Source organism: Oryx dammah, unplaced genomic scaffold, assembly GCF_014754425.2.
Source record: "Oryx dammah isolate SB20612 unplaced genomic scaffold, SCBI_Odam_1.1 HiC_scaffold_16, whole genome shotgun sequence".
NCBI classification, from domain to species: domain Eukaryota; kingdom Metazoa; phylum Chordata; class Mammalia; order Artiodactyla; family Bovidae; genus Oryx; species Oryx dammah.
This window is the reverse complement of record NW_024070200.1, coordinates 1328263-1345480: the sequence shown is the minus strand read 5'-3', so window position 1 is coordinate 1345480 and position 17218 is coordinate 1328263. Positions and strand designations below refer to the sequence as shown.

The window sequence follows — 17218 nt, the reverse complement described above, 5'->3', positions numbered from 1 at the left end:
GATCCGGTGGATGCCTCGTTAGCCGAGAGCGGGACGGTCATGACCGGGGAGGAGATGGGCAGCTCTCACGGGCACTGAGGGCGTCTCAAGCCCCGATGATTGCTTTCTGGCGGGTTTGGGGGTCATCACTGCTCGAGGCTTATCAGTCGGTTGCAGACGGTGCGGTGGCTGCTGTGGGCATGAGCACTGGGCGGTGGGTCCTGGCGCCCGGACCCTGACCTCCTCCGTCTCTTGTTCCCCCAGGACCCCTGCCTCTCGGCTCTGCTTCTGGACAAGCTACCTGCGTGTCGCCCAGAGGCTGAGCGCCGCTGTGATGTCTGTGCCACGCACCTGACCCAACTCACGCGGGAGGCCCTGCAGCTGCTCCAGGCGCCTGCCAGCCGCGAGGACCCCGACGCCCCCCACGGAGGCCCCAGCCTCGCGCCCCCTGGCCCTAACACCACCCCCAGCCTGAGGGATGGACCGGCGGGCCCCACAGGGAGGCAGTCGGGCCGGGCGGGGCCCGACAGGAGGAAAGGGCCGGCCTGGCCGTCCGGGCCCAGTGTCCAGGTGTCGGTGGCCCCCGCCGGCCTGGGCGGGGCCCTGAGCACGGTCACCATCCAGGCCCAGCAGTGCCTGGAGGGCGTGTGGAGCGTCTCCAGGGTCAACAGCTTCCTGCCGCCAACGTGCCTGGTGAGTACCCTGTGTCCGGTGGGCTGGGGGCTCCCGGGATACCGGGCAGGGCTGGACTCCGCCGGGCTGAGTGCCCGGGTGTGAATGGGGCCCCCCAGTGTGGTTTCTGCAAGGGGAGGGGGGCTGTGCGTGATGGGGGAGGCCCCAGACCTTCCCACGGCGCACATCAGGTGTGCAGGCAAGGTCACGTGGGCAGGGCCCTCTGCCATCCCCTGGAGCCTCGCTCCTGCCCCGCGCAGTCGGCTGAGGTGGTCCAGTCACTCTGAGACCCCCCTGTGGTGCTGGGCTTGGCGGAAGGGCCTGCAGGCTCCTGGGAGGAGGTCAGGCTGCCATCCAACCTCTCCGCTGGTCCTGCCCCGTCCAGGCCTCTGCTGCTTGGAGCACAGGCCTCCCTGGGGACACGCCTGCGCCATGGACAGATGCCGGAACCAGGAGTGTCAGGGGGGCCGACCTGGGGCCTGGCCTCCTCTTTCTTCCTGGCGTCCTCTGACTCTGGGATGCTCCCCTGCCCCTCACTCTCCTGGGCTCCCTCTCCTGGGGTCGCCCGATTGTCACCCACAGCTGTGGAATGGCCTCGTGGAACCAGCTCTGGGCACCAGGGGGACCGCGTGTGCTCGGGGGGCCCCCAAGGTCTGAGGAGACCTCAACTCTGGAGGGTGGAGCTGGCTCCTCACCCCCATGGGTCACAGGGCTGTGCTGGTGGGAGTCTTTCAACCCAGTGTCCCCGTGACCCCCAGTTTCCCATCTAGGAGGAGGGGTACCAGGATGGGGGGGGTGGGCAGGAGAGGATGGGTTGTAGGACAGGGGTTGCCTGGGATGCGGGGGGTTGGTTTGGATTTGGTGGTACACGGGGCTGGCTGAGGGCTGGGAGGGTCTTTCCCCAGAGGGCTCCCTGCTTCATGATGGGGTGGAGGTGCCTCAGCTGCACCAGCTACTCAGCTGGGGACTGAGACCCAGGGCCCAACAGACCCTTGTAAAGTGGACAAAGTAGGACGAGCCCTCCCAGCGGAGGGCAGGGTCCATGTGGAGGCCTGGAGGCCTCATCAAGAGACAGCGCTGAGGGTGGTCAGGCCAGGCCCACACGGGTGTTTGTGGCTGTGTCTCTGTCCCACCCTGTGGAGCCCCGGGGATAGGTCAGATCGGAAGTGGCCGGGGAAACCTCCCAGTTGCCCGAGTGGGCTGCACCGTCTTGCCAGTGGGTGTCTCTGAAACAGCATCAGGCAGACACCTCCTGGGGTCCCTGTGTCCCCTGAGGGGCTGTGGGGGGTGGAGGCCCTGGAAAAGGCCCCCAGCTCTTGGGACCAAGTCCCATACAGCCCCTGCTGCAGGGCAGACCCTGGCCGGCCCCACCTCTGGGCTGGCTGGCCCCTCTGAAGGCGCTGAGCTGTGCTGACTGGACGTTGCTGCCTTCACTGTGGCCTTTGACGAGATCCTGCCCGAGCTGGGAGCGGGCCCCTGGGCACTCGCTGCTGGGGCCAGTCTGTCTGAGGCTGCCCTGTCCTGGCGCCCTCCCTGGCCCTTGGTAGCTGGGGGCACAGGGGCCTTCCAGAAAGAGCTTCTGGTTCTGAACTAGCTGTGCCTGACTCCTCCATTCGCTGAGGCCTGGGGCGAGACCAGGGAGAGGGAGGCAGCCTCTGCTGTGCACCCTGTGGTGTCTCCCGGCTGAGAGCAGGGCTGCCCGGGAGGAATGTGCCGCGAGAGCTCCAGAGAGCTGGGCGGCTTCCTGGAGGAGGTGGTATTGAGCTGGGCGTGGGGTAAGTGTCAGAGATGGTGGGCCCCGCCAGAGGTGTGAGAGAGCAGCCAGGGGGCTCCTTATCTTGGGAGGGAGCTGAGCACAGTCTTGCAGGTAGAGAGAGACCCCTAGGAGGCAGAGGCAGGAGTGAGCTGGCGGTGGGAGAAGGCGGGTTGGCACAGCCTCGTTGGTGGTCTGTTGGCCTCTCTGTGCTTGGTGCCAGGGGCGGGGGGGTGGTCACTGGGCTCTTGCTGGGCAGCCCTCCTGGCGGCCTGCACGTCATAAAATGTGAGTGTTTAAGACTCGCTCTTGGCTTTCTGTGTGCATTGATTGCGTTCAGGGTGGGTGGGAATGGATTTATAATTAGACAACCGTCCTGGCGATCAATAGAAAGATTATTAGAACCATAAATAGAACTTTAGGACTCAGATGAGGTAATTTCCCCTGAACCCGGGCATTGATCATTAGAGGTGGCCCTGGAGTGTTAAAACACTGTGTGTTAGGCTGTAGAATTAAATACTTCTGGAGGGACGTGCTGTGAATCCCAGCCACGGCCCATCAGCCGCAACCCCCCAACCCCCACCCTGGGCGTGACTGTCTCCAGGAGGATGTGGGTCTGGGCTGGCCAGGTGGGCAGTGAGGGTCTGGCGTGTTCTGGGTGCCTGCTCTGTGGACTGCTGGGGGTTCCTCTGTGCATGTGGCCGTCTAGAGGGCCCGGTGTCGGCCAGCCACGCTGTGATCGCGACGGCAGCCCACACTCCCATCTGCAGCGCAGAACTCGGCCCTGTCCAGGTCACCCACCTCCTGGAAAGTGTCCTATGGTGGTTCCTGGTGGCAGGGGCTGCCAAGGGGACAGTCGGGCCGTCGCTTCCCAGCAGCTTTGCCGTCCTGGGGGTTGGAGGTGCCCGTGGGCTCCCCCCCCAGGTGCTCTGCCCCGGCCGGCCGCACAGGGACACGGCTGTGAGCCGTGGGTTCTCCCCGAGGAGCGCAGGGTCCAGTCAGGTGTTCACAGGACACCTGCGGCCCCTTTGCAGCCAGAAGCCTGGAGATTGTGGCTTTGGCCTCCTGACCCCGCAAGTCGGCTAGAGGTAGCATAGCCTGGGGCCACTGAGGGTGCGGCTGGGTAACACGGTGAAAGGTGCTGCCACCTCCGTTCCCTGCCAGGGAGTCTTCGTGAACCCTCTGTAGTCTTGTAGACGGGGGCCAGGCTCCACCCCAGGCCCCGGGGAAGAGGACTTGGAGCAGGGGGTTCGCAGTCAGCCACGGGGCCTGGAGCAGTACAGGCGCTACAGGGAGGATGGAGGGCTTCCTGGAGGAGGTGCTGCTCTGAGTGGGAGGTGAGGTCTTTTCTGGTGGAGCGAGGATGTCCTTCTGTCCATGGAGGTAGGCTGGCCCTGTCTTGGGGCCCTGGCTCCTGCTGCCCCTGTGCCAGCCGGCTTTGCGCCCCCACTTCCCGTGAGCCCTGGCTGGGTCCCTGATGGGTACCCACCCTTCCTTGGGGATGTGGTGGGGACGGTGTGGGGTGGGGGGAGCTTTGACCTGGCCAACTGTCACCGGTGCCCCCCGAGCCTCAGTTTACCCACCCAAGGGGTAGTGTTTGGGCTAGGCGCCCCCGCACTTCCACGTAAGGCTGCCTCTGACGTGGGGGAGGGACAGTCTGAGCCTGGGGCCCCGGGGTGACCAGGCAGGGCTCTGAGGGGGGCCCCGGTGCCCAGCGCAGGCCCCCTGTACCCTGCAGGGCCACGTGCAGCTCTGTGACCCTTGGCCGCCCCTTCCTCTGCCCTCCCCACCTTTCGGCACGAAAAAGCCCCTGAGGGAGCTGGGGAGCATTGTCTTTCCTGGGCCCCGATCTCGCCGATGTGGAGTTCAGGCCCAGAGGGCTCCTGAGGAGTGGGTTAACTTGGTGTTTCCCAAACAGTGCTTGGTGGAACCCCGGTGCCCAGTGGCGGGCACCCCGCAGAGACGGGGGGCCTCCGGTGGGGGCCTCCCCAGACGGCGGGCCCCCCTCACGCTCTCCTCTCTTCACGCTTTTCTTTCGTTGCTGCCCTGGCGCCTCCATCACGCTCTCTGTTCGGCCGCCCGCCCGCCCGGCCCCCTGTCTCCTGTCCCTGTGTGTGCGTGCGTGGTCTTCCCCTCCGCCCTCCCCGCCGCCCTCCCCTGCCCCCCCGGCTTCTTTTGGCGCGTCCGGGCTCTGCTTCCGGCAGGAACTGGCAGCGGCCTCCCGGTGGCCGGAGCCGGGTGTCGGCAGCTCACCGGCCGGCGGAGCCGCGGCGCGTGCGGGACCCCTGACAGGTCAGTGTGGGGCCCAGCCGGCCGCAGGCATGCCGCGTGGCCTGCACCATTGCCCGTGGGGCCGGACGTTCTGGCTGGAGGCACAGATGCAGGTGTGGGAGGTGGGCTGGCTCGGGCCCCACGGGGGTGAGTGGAAGGGCCTTTGGGGGCCGTGGCCGCTGTCCAGGTGGTCGTGTGGGGCAGCGTGGCTGGGTGGGCCTGGGCTGCTGGATGGAGCGGGTAGCAGGGTGCTGTGGGGGCTGAGCCTCGGGAGCTCCCGCTCTGTGCTGCTCGCAGGGGGCCCCCAGCCAGACTCGGCCCAGGCCCTGGGGATGCCGCAGCTTTTAACATTAGTCTGGTCCTCCACCACTCTGCTCGACAGAAGAGTTTAGAGCTGTCAAGGGGAGCACGTCTGTTAGGTGGCAGAAGGGGACTGGCATTTGAGGCCAGTACGTGCTGCATGGAGCCCTGGGGAGCCGCAGGGCACCAGGCTGTGCCCAGGCCTCGGGTGCCCCGTGTCACTCATTTGCCTTGAGCCCCAGCACCGCTTGGAGGAGGAGAAACAGTACCCAGTGGCCCAGGTTTGGGCCTGGCTGACCCCTCCTTGGGAATGTTCCCTAGGAGCGGGTACCCCTCCGTGCCTGCAGCCTCCTCCCCTGGGGCACAGGGCTCACCTCCTGGCTGTGGGCTCCGCATGCCTCGTGCCAGGCTGCGCGATCCTGGAGGGCAGGAGTATTGAACAGCTCCTGTGTGCCGGGCAGGGTACTGGGGACATGGAGGGGACCAGGCAGGCAGAGGCTGCCTCTGGGCTCCTGGTGTGGACCAGGTGCTTCTGCAAGCTGGGAGTGTGCTAGGGGAGTGCAGTGCTGAGTAGCTGAGCATGGAGAGCATGGCCCGGTTTCTCTGTGAGTGGGCAGCCCGAGGTAGACCAGGAGAAGCAGGGGAGGTCTCAGGGCTGCGGGAGGCCAGGGCAGGCACAGGGAGTGTCCTAGAGAAGGAGAGGGCTGGCTGTGTTGGGTTCTGAGGGATGCATAGGAGTTCCTGCCCTGTAGGCAGACTCAGGGCAGGTGGCAGGGCACGGTGCCCCCGCACGGGGCCTGGGCCATTTCAGGTTGAGACCTGTCCTCGCAGCCCTGGGGAGGCTGCTGGTGCTGTGGGGGTGAGGGTCGGGTGCTGGGCTTCCTTCCAGCCCAAGCTCTGGAGCTCCCTTGGAACTTCCTTTGCAGAAGTGGTTTTGCTGTGTCCCAGGGGAGGTGTTGGGAGCTGGTGCTGACCGTGGGCTGGGGGTGGTGGTGAGACCCTCCACCGTGGTGAGGGGTGTCCTGCGGAGAGGCGGCTGGGCTTCCTGCTGGGCCGATCCTCCTGAGGCCTGTGGGGGCTTATTCTGCTGAAATGTCACCTTGGCCTGTGGCCGTGTCGCTTGGGAGACCCCAAGGACGCTGGGCCCTCTCGAGTGTGGCTGCTACCTGGGCACCTCACCCGCAGGGTCACCAGATAGACCCCGTCCTCTGCCAGGCCGAGCAGAGAGGACGCCTCGGACGATGGTTGTGATTGCACTCCAGGCCAAGTGTAGCCAGGAGCCCCAGGGATCGGGCCTTGGTGCCTGGGGAGCCCCAGAGGCTGGGGCCCTTGGGAAGGGGCCGGGGCTGGAGTGGCCGGGCTGAGGCAGGCCGCTTCCCGCCCCTGCCAGGGGGCCATGTCCACCCACCCTCTGAGGCCAGTTCCCGCTGGGGGGTCCAGCGCCCGACACGTGTGCATAAATGTAATATATGGTGGCCGGGTCTCCAGTTGGCCAGCGCCGTCCTGGGGAGCGGTTAATTACATTTGTGCTGTGTTACGAGGCTGTCTCCCTTTCTGGAATTTATTTTAGCTAATTAGTTGGAAATGCCAGAGTAGTATTTCAGATGATGGGAAGATCATGCATTACCATACACGGGGCAATTAGCGCCCCTGACAAACATTCACTGTGCTTTCTTCTCTAAGCGTGCCTCTGGGTGGCCCCAGCCGGCCGACCCAGGGGTGACGGAGGGTCCCTGTCCATCTACCTGACCACGTGGTCCCTGTGATTCTGGAGCTTGAAGTTGGGGGGGGAGTCAGGCCGGGTGGGGGCACCTGTGCCCACCTCTCCTCCACCGGGCCCCGAGCGGTCCTGTGTACGTGGGGTCCAGGGAGCATGCTGGTCTCCGGGGGCCGGGGGTCTGCCCCCCTGGCTCCCTGGCGAGGGGCGGGCGCCCGAGCCTCACGCCGGTTCCTCCTTCCCTCCAGGCTGAAGCAGCGGTGGCCGCCGTGGCGGTGGTGGACACAGTCCGGGACGGGCCCCCTCCCGTGGGCTCTGATGGTGCGTCGAGGACGTGGGGCCTGGTCACGCCTGCCCCGGGCACCCCCCCAGGGGGCTCCACGGGCCCATCAGCTGCAGCCTCCTTCTTCCTCAGGTACGTCCTCCTGGGGGCACCGTGTCAACTGCACGTCTGGAGGCGTCTCACCCGGGGTGGGGTGCAGCCAAGGGCAGGGCTCCACGCAGTCTCCGCCCCTCCCAGCTGGCTGGTCTCGGGCAGGTCGCCTCTGGTCTCTGGTGCTCTGTGCCTTGGTTTCCTCGTTTATCAGGTGGCGCTTCCTGGGGGCATCGGGAGCTGACAGCGGGAGGGCCTCAGCTGCGGCCGGTGGATGTCCCCAGGCGGTCCTGGGCCGGTGCCGGCGGCAGGGGGCGGGTGGCGTGGATGGGAGGCAGGGGCAGGCAGGCCTCCGGGCAGCTGGCCCTGCAGCTGGCGGCACAGGGCGGAACTGGCCTGAGGGAGTACCCCTGGGCCACTGGGGAGGTTGGGGTGAGCTGGAGAAGGTGTCCTGGGGGGATTCCTGTCCCTGGGGGCCCTCAGCACATCGCCTCACTGGCGGTGTCCCTGGGTGCCACGCGGCCCCTGCGGTTGGGGGTCCCAGGGTACGATGGTGGCTGTGAGTCATGATGGCCGGCCCTGCAGGTCACTCTCCCATCAGCAGCCCCTGCGGGTGTGATAAGCTCGTCCCTGTATCATAGGAGCGGGCGTCTTATCAGCGTGGCCTGGGGCTGTGGGGCTGACTGAGAAGCAGGGGGCGCAGTGAGGGCGCTGGGCCGGTGGGCATACTTGCAGGCCCACAGCCCCAGGTGGGTACCAGGCGCCGGGCTGGGCCTTCTGCTGCGGGGTGGGTAGGGCCTGCCTCGTGGGCCCAGGAGCCCCGTGGAGGGGACAGAGGGCTGATCTGGACACCTGGGGGTCTCAGCCCCGGTGGTCTCTGTGGTCTCTGCCCCGGCCTTTGGGGCAGCGGTCATGCCCTGCCAGGCCGCGCTTGCTGGAGGATTGCCAGCCTGAGGGCCCCTGGGGAGCAAGGCCGTCCTGGGCCCAAGGCCGTCCTGGCTCCTGAGCGACCCAGGGCCTGTGGGCTGGGACGCTCCTTTTGTCTCCAGCGAGCGAGGCTGCCTCTGCTGACCTTGGGAAGTTACCATAGAAACAAATGTGGGGGCTGGGGCTGGGGGCATTGCCAGCTGTCCTTACTGCCAGCCTGTGGGACACCCCAGCTCGCAGCAGCTTCCTGAGGGTCGTGGGCCCAGTCTAGGGGTGGGTGTTGCAGCTGGGAACACCGCCCGGGGCTCACACCTGATTTGGTCCCGAGGCCCTCTGCTCGTTAGGATTGTGGATGCTTCACCGTTGGCCTGAGAGGGGTGGGCTCAGTTTTACGTGCCCCTCTTTGTTTTGTGTCGGGGAGGTGCTTGTCCGGAGTCCCCCGGAGGTGAGGAGCTCCTGGACTCCTGGGCAGGGGGTGCCTCAGGAACTAACTGAAGGCAGGTTTTGTGACCTGTCATTGGGCCCCTTGGGGACAAAGCTGGCTCCCAACCCATATCCTGCCCCTTGGAAGTTTCCGGTTGGTCGGGGGCAGGGTGGCAGTGTGCAGTCTCTGGAGGAGCCACGCAGTGTCGCCCACGTGCTGAGGGTACAGAGGCAGGCTTGGAGGGTTGAGTAGGAGCCTGGCGTCTGCCCAGTGGAGGCAGAATAGGGTGGGCTCAGGGGTCAGGGGTCCCTGAGCACCCCCTGGGGGCCGGCACACTAGCCTCGGGCTTTCCTGGGTCTTCCCGAGAGCCGCTTACCCGCCGTGGGTGAGCCGTGGCAGAGGGTGACTCTGGGGGCGGCTTGGGGGCCAGGCCTGTGGGATGCGGGGCACGGACGAGGCCTGGTGCCCTGCACGCCCCGCTGGGCCCGGTGGGCAGCTTGGCCACGACTTGGGCACCGCAGCCGCAGTGGCGGCCGAGGGCCCCACATGCCGGCACCCCCAGGGACCTGCACAGGCAGCCTCTGTAGCCACATTTCTTTGGGGGCTCTGGGGGTCTTGACTCCCCTTTAGAGCCCCCCCACAATGCTGAGTAATGTCCTTCCTGTCTCTGCAGTCTCCCCTCCCCCACACCCTTCTCTGGGCCTTTCTGGGGTGGGATGCCGGGGGGTCCCCTCCCAGACCCCTGAAGCTAGAGGTAGGATACAGTGGGGTTACCCCCTGAACCCCTGAAGCTCGAGGGCATGGGAAGGACGTCTGCCTCGGCAGGGGCAGTGGTGGGCTCCCTCCGAGCGGCGCTCCCAGGCACCCCCCACCCCCTCCGCTGCAGCCTTAGGGGCGCTCCTCCCCCATGTCTGCCCGGACGGCCAGGCCACAGGACGTCAGGTTGGTACCCGGCAGGGGCCCAGGGTGGGATGGGTGCTGCCCAGAGGCCCCCGGCCAGCAGGGCTCCGAGGAGAGGTGTCTCTCACCCGCAAGGCTGGCGAGGAGCCTGGGAGCCTCGAGGTGAAGGCCCCGGGTGACAGGAGAATGCAGGCAGGCACGGCAAGGGCCAGGGTTGCTGGGGCCGCGGGCCTCGGCCTCGGGGGCTCCAGCACGTCCTTAGCCACCCTGCACCTGCGGACCCGGATGGGCCGCTCCTGGGGGTGGAAGCCAGCCAGGCGTGTGGGGCGTGGCCCGGTCCTCCCGCCTCCTGGCGGCCCAGGTCGGAAGCTGGGAACTGAGCTCCACTCACGTCCAAACGGGCCCTGTGTCTCCTCGGGGTGAGTAAAGGCCTTACCGTCAAGGCCAACTGCCTGTGAAATTACCTTCTTGTTGGGAAGAGGCAATTTTTCTTTGTAAAAAGGCAAATATTTTCCTTTCTGTTCACATGAATCAGCGAGCAGGGCCTGCGAGCCTTGGAAAAGGCTCTGGGATTCAGTGAGAGGGCTGGGGGCTCAGGGCGATGCTTGCAGGGCTGGGGCCCTCCCTCCCCCCTCCCTCCCTCACCCGTTCTCTCACTGCTGCCCTCATGGCCCCATCCTCAGCTTCCCCTGGGTCCTAGGCCTGGGCCAACACCTGCCCTGCACAGCCACCTCGGGGTGGGGCATAGCCATGTAAGCTCAGGGCAGAGCAGAGTTCCGTGTAGCAGGAGGCACAGGGTTTGGGGAAGCCAAGTGTGGGGGCATCAAGGCAGGCTTCCTGGGGGAGGTGTCCTCTGAGGATGAGAACTGCGGGTGCAGGAAGTCTTCCCTTCACAACCGGACCACAGGGAGGTACCCACACGGCCTCTGTGAGTCCCACCTTGAGCCCCCCCTGCCCACCGCTCCCCAGCAGAGCAGTGGGTGTTTGTAGTCCTGAGTGTGGCATCTCTTCCCCCATCCCCATTGCCCAGAAACCAGGTCTGTGCCCCTAGCAGGCCGGCCCCTGCAGAGATGCCTGCCACCCACCCCAGGCCGCGTGACCTGAGACGCAGTCCCCAGTGGCTGACAGGCTTGTCCCGGGTGTGAAGGGCCCCGGATTTCATCAAAGGGGAGCGTGCTGTCCTGGGGCGCTCTGAGTCACCCCCGGTGAGCTGAGCCTGTAGAAGCGGAGACCTGGAGGGCCGGCAGGCTGGGGCGCAGCCTCTTGGCTCCCTGCCCCTCAGGGGCTGACCCAGGGCAGGCAGGGAGGAGGGGGCGCCCGAGGTCGGTCGGACCACAAGGCAGAGACGCTGGCCAGGGATGTTCCAGCCTCCCGGGACTGGTGGGGCCGCAGACGGCTGAGGGCCCAGGGTCTGTCCAGTGGTGAGACCTGGGCGTGTCCAGTGGGGAAGGACACCTCCCGGGGCACTGCCAGAGCCCTGGAGAGGTCGCGGCAGGGTGGAGTGAGGCCCGTGCCGGAACCTGGGCTCCAGAGAGGGTCACGAAGCGGGCAGGTGCCCTGGCAGGCCGAGCCCTGCCCGCTGCTCGTGGGCTCCACTGCCAGATGGCGTCCGGCCTCCCCCAGCACCTCACCCATCCTTCTGGTCTCCACGAGCCCTCGAACTTCTGGGGTGCAGGTTCTGGATGTCCCTCTGGCCTTGGAGGAGGAGGCCCTGCTGGTTCTGGGAGGAGCAGGGAGCTAGCCGTGGCGGAGCAGGGGACTCCTCTTGGCCGTGGCCATCTGCTGATCTATCTGGCCACCCTGATAGATGACCAGAGCTGGAGCCCCCCGGGCAGGCAGTCCTCATGATGCCCTTCCCTGACGTCCAGGCCGCGGGGCCCCGGTGCCCACGCAGAGGCGAGCCGACCCCACGGGTGCCCATCTGTGTCCCTGTGACCTGTCCAGGCAGGCTGGGGGCTAGCCCACCCGCCCTGATTGTGCCCGGGCAGGGCCTGGGGCAGGGATGCCCGCTGCACTGCAAGCCTCTGGGTCAGGCGGTCGCGTCTTCCCGTCGGGGCAGTGGATGGGGAGCTGTGGCCTCACTCAGGGTGGCCGGGGTCCAGGGCAGCAGGCTGGGCTGGGGAGGGGGCGGGGCGGGAGGAGCCCCGAGAGCTGAGCTGGACGGGCTCCCTGCCCGGTGCCTCCGGCCCCCACCCGGCTCAGTCCAGCCGCCTCCGCGGACGGTTGTGCTGCAGTTCCATGCAGCCCCGTCCTGCCTTCTGAGTCCTCTGGCTTCTTGCCCTGAGCCTGCGGACGCCCTGAGCCTGCGGACACTCAGCCTCCATCCTGCCCCGGGTGGGATGTGTGTGTGGGGTGGGGGCGGCGGGAGGGGGATGCAGGACTCCGCTGTCCAGGAGGCTTCAGGTTTAGGACACACGGGCTCTAGTGGAAACCGGGGCTACGTCTGCTCGTGGCTGGAGAAGCCGCGGCCCTCCCTGGCTGAGGATGCTGGCCCGCTCACACGCCCCGGGCCCTCCCTGCCCCGAGCGCACCGGCCGCCCCACCACGCTATTAAGGAGCCGCCACGCACCGTAGATTACTTTTATTTTCCTGGATGACACCGCGCTAGGAGGAAAGCCGTCCCTGGGGTCTCTTAAAAGACAACTCCTATTAAAGATGAGAGGAGTTAAGCAAAACGCTAGTAGCTCCAGCGAGTGGGAGGCTGACTGAGGGACCGTGCTGCCCTCGGTGTGGGGCCTCCTGTCGGGACCTTTGGAGGCTGATGGCGGGGCGGGGGGAGGGTACCGGGGCTGGGGCTGTGGGACGAGGAGGGTGTCTGTGGAAGGAGCAGGCCAGGGAGCCGGGCTGGGCGAGTTCTTTAGCCCTGAGCCTGGACGTGCCCTGGCCTCCCGTCCCTTTCGGTGGGAGGTGGGGGGTGCTGGGGAGGCGGGTGGGGGTGGCTGATGGAGGCGGGGGCGGTGCTGGGGAGGCGGGTGGCTGATGGAGGCCGGGGGTGCACCTTGAACACATTAGATCATCAGGGCCGCTCACGAGGGCCCCTGTGGGGGGTCACGTCCTCCCATGTTAGAGGTGGGGAGACTGAGGCACCAGGTGCGGTCACACGGCCTGTGAGTGACGGAGCCCAGTGGCTGCGTTGGGGGAGGACAGTGGGAAAAAAAGGATGCGCTTGGTGCAGGGTCCCGGGTCCCGCGTCTGCCCGGGCCAGGTCGCCTGGCCTGAACGGGCCGAGCTGCCAGGGGCTGCACGTGGCTGCCCGCAGCCCCGGGGGCCTCTGCGTGGCTGGTGGGAAATGAAGCGCAGGCCAAGCAGCTGCTTGCAGGGCGGGGCAGGCGTCAGGGCAGCACTGAGCGCCCTGCCCCCTTGTACCCCCCAGGGCCGCCCAGAAGCTCAGCCTGGCCTCCAAGCGCAAGAAACCGCCCCCGCCGCCGCCCCCTGCCCCGCGCCGGGCCTCCACCTACCCCACGGACTTCAGCGGGGTCCTGCAACTGTGGCCGCCCCCTGCACCCCCTTGCCTGCTCAGGGCCACCTCCAAGGCCAAGGACAACCCCAGCAGTGTTGGAAAGGTAGGCCCCACCCGGAGTCGGCAGTGACCCAGGGGTGGGACGAGGCTGGGGTGTCTGGGCGCGAGCTGGATTGGGGGAGCAGGCGGTGAGAGACCCTGCTGCCTTCTCTGGGGCTGGACCAGGGGTGTCTGTGTCCAGACGGGCTGACTGAGGCCCGGGCTGCCTGGACACTCCAGATGGCATTGGGGAGCCTGGGGCACTGGGGGCGGGGCGATATGGGACATGGGTGGGGGTCCCTGGAGCACCGGCCACTCTCAGAGGAGGGTGGGGCGACCAGGGATTCCTGGGACTGAGGGGTGGGGTCCGACTCCAGGGACCCCTGTGCCTTGTCTCTCAGGCAGGGTAGGGGCACAGCTGGGGCCCCTCGGCTCGCCAGAGTCCGGGCAAAGTCCCGCCGCATCCTGACACGATAACTGGGGGTGGGTTGCAGGGTGCTCAGCTGAGTGGGAACACTCCCGGGTTCGGGGGGCCAGGCCTGCAGCATGAAGGCCCCTGCCCATCACAGCTGGTCGGCTCTCAGCTCCTGTCCCTTCTGCTGAGACGGTTTCCGTCTGGGCCCCGCCTGGGCTGCTCATGACTGCCCCCAGGCCCAGGTCAGGCTGTGTGAGGGCTCCATCCTCAGTGCAGGGGGCTCTGTGCCGTTGCAGGCGGGGAGCCCGAGCCGCGGAGGGCCGCGGGGGGAGGGCGGGACCCTGACCCTGAGGATGGACCCCTTTGGCCCCCTCTGAGCCTCCCACCCAGGCCCTGGGCCCGGCCTCTGCAGTCCTCAGAGGCCCACACCCCCTGGACGCACACCCCTGGGCTCAGTCCATCCTGCTGCCTAGGTCGCACCCCAGGGGGCTTCTGCTCTGGGTCTGGAGAGGGAACTGGCCTGGGGAAGGGGCTCTAAACACTCTGGGCCTGGCTCTGACCTGGGCCTGTCGCTGGACCCTGGGCCCTGGGCCCATCCTGGTGGGGCTGGGCGGCTGGAGGCACAGATCTGGCTTTCTCGCTGCTGCCCTGTGTTACTTGGGATGCACAGGCCTCCCCCTCCCCTGGGGGAAGGAGCCCCCCCAAGTATTCCAGGGCAGGGCCCCCCCCACTGGCAGACCCCTACCCCCAGGGGCAGGAAGCCCGTGGCCACTGTCCTAGCCCTCTCCTCACTCCCCTCCCCCACCAGGCCCCCCTCCCTGCCTCCCTGGATGATGTTATTTGCACGAATATCACATAGTCAGAAATGCCTCCTGAAAGGCATTTAATATTGTCAGAGAAAAGAAGTTAGATTACGCTCGATTCTTGACATTAATGTGCCACTTAAGATAATTCATCATCGTGCGGAATTACAGAAGACGGTCCCTCCCCCCACGCCCGCCCGGGGCCCCCTCTTAGGAATTGAAGCCCGTTTTTATGCAAAATGTATTTGTTCCCTACCTGGCAGCTACTCAGCGGGTGCTTTGCAATAGCTGAACATTTAGAGGGAGATGTGCTTGTCTGGCGGGGAGACCCTGTCATTTCCCCTGGTAATGAAAGGCCCTCACAGACCAGGACCTGGCCTTGGGGCTGGCACGGGGGGTGGGAACCCCAGCGGGGCAGCCCAGTCGGGCTTTCCCCGCCGGGAACATGCTCCAATCTGTAGAACCCATTTGGCTCCTGAAGTGGCCTGGAGTTCACACTGAAAAAAAATTGCCAAAAATTACTGGGAAGTGCACATTTTCGTCTGCTTGGCAGCGGCGTTTGGAAATGAAATAGTTTTGTTCGTGTCGTCAGGGAATAAAAGAATCGACTCTCGCCTAATGGAGCCCGGGTTGGAGGAGCTCAGTGGAGGAGCATTTCTCCCAGCGTCTCCCCCAGGACCGCCTCTCCTTAGCAGAGCGGTTTGCGTGTCAATTTGCCACATGCCGAAGGGGTGTCGGTGGCGCCTCGCGCGAACTACCCACGGCAAACCAATTTTGCCGGCGTTATGTATCTGTCACTTACAATTAAATCCGTGAAAAATACTGGCTCTGAGATGAGCCTGGTAATTTGATTTACACTGTGGTGGAGAAATCAGAGGTTTCAGCGGAGGCCTGTGTCCCCCTCCGGAAGCCAGGATGTAGTGCTTTCTCCTGGGGGTGGGGGGCTCACCCGGGGTGGCTCGCCCGGCAGCTCTGGGCCCCTCTCGGCCTGGGGTCTGTGTTATCCGTGCAGGTTTTGGGGTGTCTGCAGTGCAGCTTACTATAGGCTCTTGCATCTTAAGTTTCTGGGCCCCCCCACCCCCAGGCTTCTGTTCGCTTGGGGACCTTGGAACTCGGGGTCCAGCTCTGGAAGCTGGGCGTGAAGGCAGATGAGCAGCACGGGAGAGCTCTGCATCTGTTTCGGGTTTGGGGGACGCACAGTGGCAGAGGCTGCCAGGCGGCCTGCTGGCCCCTGAGCTCGGCCGAGCCTGTCCCACCCTGACACCTCGGCCTCGGTCTCCCCACCATCTCCCCTGACCCCCGACCTCAGAATCCCTGTCTCCTCCTGGATCAACCTGCCCTCTTCCTCCCGGTCCTTGTGCTGACGGGCTTGCCTCTGGGTCCTGCCTGGTCCTGGGTGTGAGTCTGGCCTCTGGTGGCTCTGGGGTCAGAAGTACCGGAGCCCGTTTCTCCCAAGGGCAGCACGGGCCTCAGCCGGTCCCGCTTCATGGTTTGTCTCTCCTTCATTCCCCACGCTCTCGCTGCCCACCCTGGGCCGTGGGCCGGGGAGGATGTGCTCAGGGCCCTGAAGGCCTCTGGCCTGGGGCTGTGAGCTGGCGGGAAGGGCTCCCTGGAGGAGGTGAGGCTGGACCGAGACTGGGGGTGGGGCGGGGCCCACGCCCTCCCTCTGCCCCGCACCCTGTCTGCCCTGCTTCGGTGCACTGCTATCTCTCCTGGGGACTGTGCCTTGCTGTGTGCAGAGCCTGCCGAGGTCGGGAGTCGGGGAGTGTGGGGAGGGCCTTGCTCAGGGGCAGCCTCTGTCCACCCATGGCGCGGGGGCAGGGGCTTGGGGAAGGACACGCCCTCGGGAGCACTCCCGAGGCTCTGATGGGGCCCCTTCGGGAGGGCCCAGGTCCTGCTTCCACTCCCCCCTCCCCTTCTCGCTCCACCCTCAGATTTGAGGTTCGGGATTTCAGGGGACCCGCTCACAGGCTGTGTGAGGCAGGTGGGACGGTTGACCTCTCTGACTGGGTTTCCTCCCTTCTCAAGCCTGCGCGGGCCTGGGGGAGAGGAGTCACTGGAATGGCTGGCAAGGCCGGGGAGCTGGCAGAGCTTTGGGGAGCCCACGCAGGTGACTCTGCTCTCGAAGGCCCGGGTCTCGGGGCTTGCTCCCCTGGTCCTGGCTCTGCATCGGGGCCAGCGAGAGGGTGTGAGGACCCCCGAGTTGTGCGGGTGTCCTCGGGGTCCCGTCCTCATCTTGTCTTTCTGCCCCTAGGGGCAGCTGGGGTCTGCTTCCTCTCCCCGCCCTGTGGCCCCCTTCGCGGGCTCCCTGATCCGTGCTGGCGTGCTCCTCCCGCCAGGCGTCACCACCTCCCTGCCTTGCTGACCTCATGTGGGCCGTGCTCCCGCCTGGGGCTGGGGCGCGGATGCCGCATTCCTCCGGCGGGGACCCCGTGCCGGCCAGGCCCGCTGTCCCGACTCGCGCGAGGCTGCCCCTGCCCTGTAATTAGCGCTGCTCAGAGGCCCGCTCCGCCCGCCTCCCCAGGTGAAGGTCATGCTGCGGATCTGGCCTGCGCAGGGGGCCCAGCGCTCGGCCGAGTCCACGTCCTTCCTCAAGGTGGACACTCGCAAGAAGCAGGTGACCCTCTACGACCCGGCCGCCGGGCCCCCGGGCAGCACGGGCCCCAGACGTGCCCCCACGGCTGCCGTCCCCAAGATGTTCGCCTTCGATGCCGTCTTCCCCCAGGACTCGGAGCAGGTGAGGTGGTGGGGCAGCCTTGGGTGGGGTGGGTTGGCAGCGCAGGACAATGGGAGATGGTCAGACCTGCACCCCTTCTCGTGCAGGGCGGGCAGGAGACGATGAGAGGAGGCCCGGGTGTAGGGGGTTGGGTGCGGCTGGGCAGGCTGGCTGTGTTTTCCCTTCCCTGCTGGCCTCCCCACCCTCGTGTGTGTCCACCAGCTCCTGGGCTGCTTCTCAGGCCCAGTTTCCAGAGCCTGCCCTCCGAAGCTTTCCACGCAGAGCTTGTTTTCCCTGGGATGCTCCTCTGTGTGTGCTGTGCCTGCCGTGATCACGCGTGTGGTGTGGTGTGTGCTCTCTGATCATGCGTGTGTGTGGCGTGTGCTCTCTGATCACACGTGTGCTGTGGTGTGTGCTCTCTCTGATCACGCGTGTGGGTGGCGTGTGCTCTCTGTGATCACGCGTGTGG

At 66.4% G+C, this 17218-nt stretch overlaps 1 protein-coding gene across 1 annotated transcript in view; it reads left to right on the top strand.

The window, feature by feature from the left end:
* Positions 1-17218, top strand: part of KIF26A (kinesin family member 26A) — a 37230-nt gene that overhangs the window by 11583 nt on the left and 8429 nt on the right. The window contains exons 3-6 of the mRNA XM_040257604.1: positions 244-672; positions 6941-7107; positions 12690-12879; positions 16558-16770. Coding sequence (XP_040113538.1) covers positions 244-672; positions 6941-7107; positions 12690-12879; positions 16558-16770 — 999 coding nt within the window. The remainder of the gene's footprint in view (positions 1-243; positions 673-6940; positions 7108-12689; positions 12880-16557; positions 16771-17218) is intronic.